General features: G+C 38.3%; 1 protein-coding gene across 1 annotated transcript in view; it reads left to right on the forward strand.

Annotated features, from left to right (window-relative positions):
- LOC108716130 (deleted in malignant brain tumors 1 protein) overlaps window positions 1-5,969 on the forward strand; it is a 47,207-nt gene extending 41,238 nt beyond the window's left edge. Inside the window, exon 25 of the mRNA XM_041563735.1 lies at window positions 4,548-5,969. Coding sequence (XP_041419669.1) covers window positions 4,548-4,800 — 253 coding nt within the window. The 3' untranslated portion in view covers window positions 4,801-5,969. The remainder of the gene's footprint in view (window positions 1-4,547) is intronic.
- The last annotated feature ends 226 nt before the right edge of the window (window positions 5,970-6,195 follow it).

A 6,195-nucleotide genomic window follows, 5' to 3' on the forward strand; every position in this document is an offset into this window, starting at 1 on the left:
ACAAGGTCAACGTATACACTACTACAGCAGTGGATACGGAATATATTATTGCTGCTTGAAAAATGTCACTCGGGTGGTGGTTCTGGAGACGGTATTATTATTGATATTTAGACAGAATGTGAAAAAGCTCACACAGCTAGATGGCAGTTGTTTGAAGAACACACTGGGCAAACAATGCCTACAAGGTCAACGTATACACTACTACAGCAGTGGATACGGAATATATTATTGCTGCTTGAAAAACGTCACTCGGGTGGTGGTTCTGGAGATGGTATTATTATTGATATTTAGACAGAATGTGAAAAAGCTCACACAGCTAGATGGCAGTGGTTTGAAGAACACACTGGGCAAACAATGCCTACAAGGTCAACGTATACACTACTACAGCAGTGGATACGGAATATATTATTGCTGCTTGAAAAACGTCACTCGGGTGGTGGTTCTGGAGACGGTATTATTATTGATATTTAGACAGAATGTGAAAAAGCTCACACAGCTAGATGGCAGTGGTTTGAAGAACACACTGGGCAAACAATGCCTACAAGGTCAACGTATACACTACTACAGCAGTGGATACGGAATATATTATTGCTGCTTGAAAAATGTCACTCGGGTGGTGGTTCTGGAGACGGTATTATTATTGATATTTAGACAGAATGTGAAAAAGCTCACACAGCTAAATGGCAGTTGTTTGAAGAACACACTGGGCAAACAATGCCTACAAGGTCAACGTATACACTACTACAGCAGTGGATACGGAATATATTATTGCTGCTTGAAAAACGTCACTCGGGTGGTGGTTCTGGAGACGGTATTATTATTGATATTTAGACAGAATGTGAAAAAGCTCACACAGCTAGATGGCAGTTGTTTGAAAATGAAGAACACACTGGGCAAACAAATTGAAACAATGCCTGCAAGGTCAACATATACACTACAGCAGTGGATACGGAATATATTATTGCTGCTTGAAAAACGTCACTCAGGTGGTGTTTCTGGAGACGGTATTATTATTGATATTTAGACAGAATGTGAAAAAGCTCACACAGCTAGATGGCAGTGGTTTGAAGAACACACTGGGCAAACAATGCCTACAAGGTCAACGTATACACTACTACAGCAGTGGATACGGAATATATTATTGCTGCTTGAAAAACGTCACTCGGGTGGTGGTTCTGGAGACGGTATTATTATTGATATTTAGACAGAATGTGAAAAAGCTCACACAGCTAGATGGCAGTGGTTTGAAGAACACACTGGGCAAACAATGCCTACAAGGTCAACGTATACACTACTACAGCAGTGGATACGGAATATATTATTGCTGCTTGAAAAACGTCACTCGGGTGGTGGTTCTGGAGACGGTATTATTATTGATATTTAGACAGAATGTGAAAAAGCTCACACAGCTAGATGGCAGTTGTTTGAAGAACACACTGGGCAAACAATGCCTACAAGGTCAACGTATACACTACTACAGCAGTGGATACGGAATATATTATTGCTGCTTGAAAAACGTCACTCGGGTGGTGGTTCTGGAGACGGTATTATTATTGATATTTAGACAGAATGTGAAAAAGCTCACACAGCTAGATGGCAGTGGTTTGAAGAACACACTGGGCAAACAATGCCTACAAGGTCAACGTATACACTACTACAGCAGTGGATACGGAATATATTATTGCTGCTTGAAAAACGTCACTCGGGTGGTGGTTCTGGAGACGGTATTTTTATTGATATTTAGACAGAATGTGAAAAAGCTCACACAGCTAGATGGCAGTTGTTTGAAGAACACACTGGACAAATAATGCCTGCAAGTGCACTACTATTGGTGCACTACTATGAAGAACAGCAAACAGCACTGGACACGTTAAAGAACAGTAAGATAAGTAAAATAAAAAAATATATATATGTATATTAAAAAAAAAAAAATTACTCGGGTTGGTGCTGCTGAACTACTAGGAGCAGCACATTAGCACACCAGTCCCACTCCCCAACACAGCTAGACTAATAGCACTGGGCTCTTATAGTAGCAAAGTAAAAAAACAAAAAAGAAAATAAAAGCAGTCCTTACAAGGACTATTGGGTTATTACAGCAGTCAGCAGATGAGATCAGAAGAGATCAGTGCCCACAGCAGCTACATACAGAGCACTGCAGTAGAAGGTAGATTACTAGCCAGCAAAGCTACCTAACCTAAAATGTCCCTCAAATCCCTGCAGAGTTCTGTCCCTCCAATACAGAGCAGTATCAAGTAGATTACTAGCCAGCAAACTTACTATCAACTGTCCCTCAAATCACTAACAGCTCTCTCCCTACACTAGCTCTTCCAAGCACACACAGGCAGAATGAAAAAACGCTGCAGGGCTTCAGTTTATATATGGAAGGGGAGTGGTCCAGGGGGTGTGGGGGTGGTCCAGGAGGGAGAGCTTCCTGATTGGCTGCCATGTATCTGCTGGTCTGGGGTGAGAGGTCAAAAAAAGCGCCAGCTAAGGCGAACCCAAAATGGCGAACGTCGCGCGACGTTCGCGAACATTCGGCGAGCGCGAACAGTCGATGTTCGCGCGAACAAGTTCGCCGGCGAACAGTCCGCGACATCCCTATATATATATATATATATATATATATATATATATATATATATATATATATGTGTGTGTGTGTGTAAAGCACTTCTAAGTTTCTATAAGCCAGAGACAAGCAGTGCTAGGGCTTTTTATTTTGGGCCAGGATCCCAAATTGAAAGGTATTTTGCCCACACAACCCAAATTTGCTTATAAGAGGGGACCTAGCCTTGGTCTATCTTGTCCCCTAGCCTTTTTTCAGACACTGATGTTTTGGGACCCACACATTGGTTAACAACTAAAGGCTCTTATAGATGTGGTGGCACACGTTGCGGTGCTTGTCGGTATATGAGGCCAACCAAATCCTTTAGAGGTAGACGAGACCCCAGAATATACAATATACAGTTTTATGCCAATTGTGGTACCAGGAATGTTGTCTATCTAATTACCTGTATTTGTGGTCTCCAGTACGTTGGTAAAACAACTAGACCTTTTAGGAAGCGCTTGTCGGAACATCTAGGCGGTGTAGCACGGCGTGATTGCAGTTCTGCAGTGGCCAAACATCTGATAGAATGTCATAATAGCGCTCTGTGTGTACATGCCCAGGTTATAGATAGAGTGGTGTCTGGGGTACGCAAGGGCGATTTGGATTTACCACTCCTTAGAAAAGAAGCAATGTGGATATACAGATTGGGTACTGTTTCTCCAAATGGGTTGAACAGGGAGTGGGAGTTAAATTGTTTCATTGATCATTAGCTTTGCTTCCTCTTACCGTTTCTCTCTTTTTCTCTTTCTTTTTTCTTTGCCTCCCCCCCCTTTATATGTATATATTTATTTATTTATATATATAAATATTTTCATGTTTTTTGTACTTTTTGTACTATAGGAATTTCCTTTGCATATTTGTTTATCTACATAGAAGTGTATACTCTTTTGTATTTATTTATGTCTTTGTTGTTTTTCCTTTTCCTTTTCAATAATGTCTGATTTTTCATCACATACATATATTTATATATTTATATTTTTTGATTTTTCAGATTTTTCAAAAAAATTTTTTCAAAATTTAATATTCAAAGTTTAATATTTAATTATGTTGTATTGAATTAATGGATCTATATTCATACTGTAGTGGACTGCTTAAAAAGTTTACATTTCTGATATATAATAGATTTTTCTACTTGGTGCAAATGCACGCTACGTGATTTTTACTCAGGTGTTTTCATTTGATTTTAACGATGTGTGTTATTTTAGTGTGAGCCCGACAGAGGGCACTCATGCTTCTGATGAAGTGACATAATGGTCACGAAACGCGTCAAGCGCACATCCCCTGCCCGCTGGTGATTTTAATCTATATCTAATAAAGCATTTACGGTTTTAATGCTGGTTCCCTGAGTTTCTACTGTTTCCGGTGGAGTCCGTCCCTGATTTTTTGCAAGTTGTTGTATGCCGCGGCCAGAGCGGTTCCTTTAGGACACACCGGCATGCAGATTCCCTGCTAATGGGCTCACTCCGTCAGTTCTTTACTGCTCCTGTGAACTCTAGGGCTTTTTATACAGTATTCATTATCTTTCCTAGGGGGATCCATAATGCTTTGTAATATATAATTAGGGATGCACCGAATCCACTATTTTGGATTCGGTCGAACCCCCGAATCCTTTGTGAAAGATTCGGCCGAATACCGAACCGAATCATATGCATATGCAAATTAGGGGTGGGAAGGGGGAAAAAAATTTACTTCCTTGTTTTGTGACGAAAAGTCACGTGATTTCCCTCCCCATCCCTAATTTGCATATGCAAATTAGGATTCGGATTCGGTTCGGCCGGGCAGAAGGATTCGGCCGAATCCGAATCCTGCTGAAAAAGGCCGAATCTTGGCCGAATCCCGAACCGAATCCTGGATTCGGTGCATCCCTATATATAATGCTATAAAACAAACTATTACAGTTAAATGTTTTTAAAATAAGATTTTTTTATCCCTTTTATAGATGTATTAAAGATTCTACATATGCAGTCTACCCAAAGCCCTCTTCCAATATTGTCCGCTTTGGATTCAGTGCCTTTGGGTTTGCTAGCCGTTATTCTTCAGTTTATCTACAATGTAAATTGACTGTGTGCCAAACATATGATTATAACTCCCGTTGTACTCGTGGCTGCATTACCAGAAGGAGGAGGACTGCAGAGGCTTCCCATGGGTCAAGTGAAATAACAATTGGGCCAATTGAACTACGCGGAGACTAAAATTTGGATTTAAGACAAAGCTTTTTTGCTCTAAAACCGAATATACAATTACAGTGTACATTTTATTTTAAATGAATAGTAATCTTCAATGCCTACAGAAATTTAAATATGATTTTACTGTTTAAGAGAAATCTGGTTAATGATTTTTACTGACCGCTGATTGGTGTACATTTTCAGAAAGGAGGGACTACAATGAAATTCGCCTGGAGAAACTGAATATTGCAGAAATGTATTTGAAAAATGCTGGTACAAAAAAGAATTTGATTATTTTTAAATGTTCTGCTAATTTTGGTTACATTTCTTCCATAAATTTTACTTCACCTATACTTTTATTTTTGTCTTTGGAATGTAACAAATACATATTCATTGAGTTGCATAAAATGGTTTCACTTTTTTTGGAATATTTTTTTTCAAGTAATTCCTTTTAAGACAATAATGCCTTGTATTGGAAAAGAGTGTCTTCTGGCCAGCTTATTTAAAAACTGTTACTGTAAGCCTCTGTGAATGAGAAACTGTATTTTCAAAAAAATCATCATCATCACTCTACTCTAACATTTTCTTTTCATAGGAGGTGGTACAAACAACTAGGTCAGTTAAAAAAAACTTTATTTATTCTGGGGGTTTTCATTCCACTGAAGTGAGAAAAATGAAGATTTAAAAAGCGACATAAATTATGGAAGATGCTTGGGTGAGTTGAAAACTCAAATCCAAGTAATTTCCCAGACCAACAGTTCCTGAACTATACCCAAAATCTCACCACTTACTCCAAAATTACATGAAATCAACACAACAAATGGAAAACTTAAAATTGTCATGATCTCAATTTTATTTATTTGACACAGAGTTGATGCAATTCAATTGATTTTTATGTGGCATTAGAAACTTGTTATTATTTCCAGTTTAATTATTTTTGTCTTTAGGACCATTCCAAGAATATTCAGAACAGTAAATGAGCCTTTTTACATAGTACAGATAAGACTAATTTGCATTGAATAAAGGTGCCAGTCTTATCACAAAACTAGAAATGTTGATTCTTGCATCACACATCGATTTTGAACAATGTCATATTGGAGAGTTCCTTTTGTCTCATTTATGCTGGGAAGTGAATAAATGTTCACTAGGGCACCTTCAGCAAAAAAGCTGGATACATTGTTATCAAAGTAAACTGAATAAACACATTAATTACTCCCACTTGAGTGAAATGGCCTTATGCATCAGATTTCATAACCAGATTATGGAATTTATGGAATTATATTTTTTACATTTGCATAAAGTAATGCTGCAGTCTTTTATTATTCTTTATATAGAAATAATGTGTTAACAAAATTGTCCATCATTTACATCAGTCCCTGCTCCACTTGGAGTCTTGCTGCCTGTAATGGTCATTGCTTGTCT

The sequence above is a fragment of the Xenopus laevis genome, chromosome 5L, assembly GCF_017654675.1.
Source record: "Xenopus laevis strain J_2021 chromosome 5L, Xenopus_laevis_v10.1, whole genome shotgun sequence".
In the NCBI taxonomy this organism is placed as follows: domain Eukaryota; kingdom Metazoa; phylum Chordata; class Amphibia; order Anura; family Pipidae; genus Xenopus; species Xenopus laevis.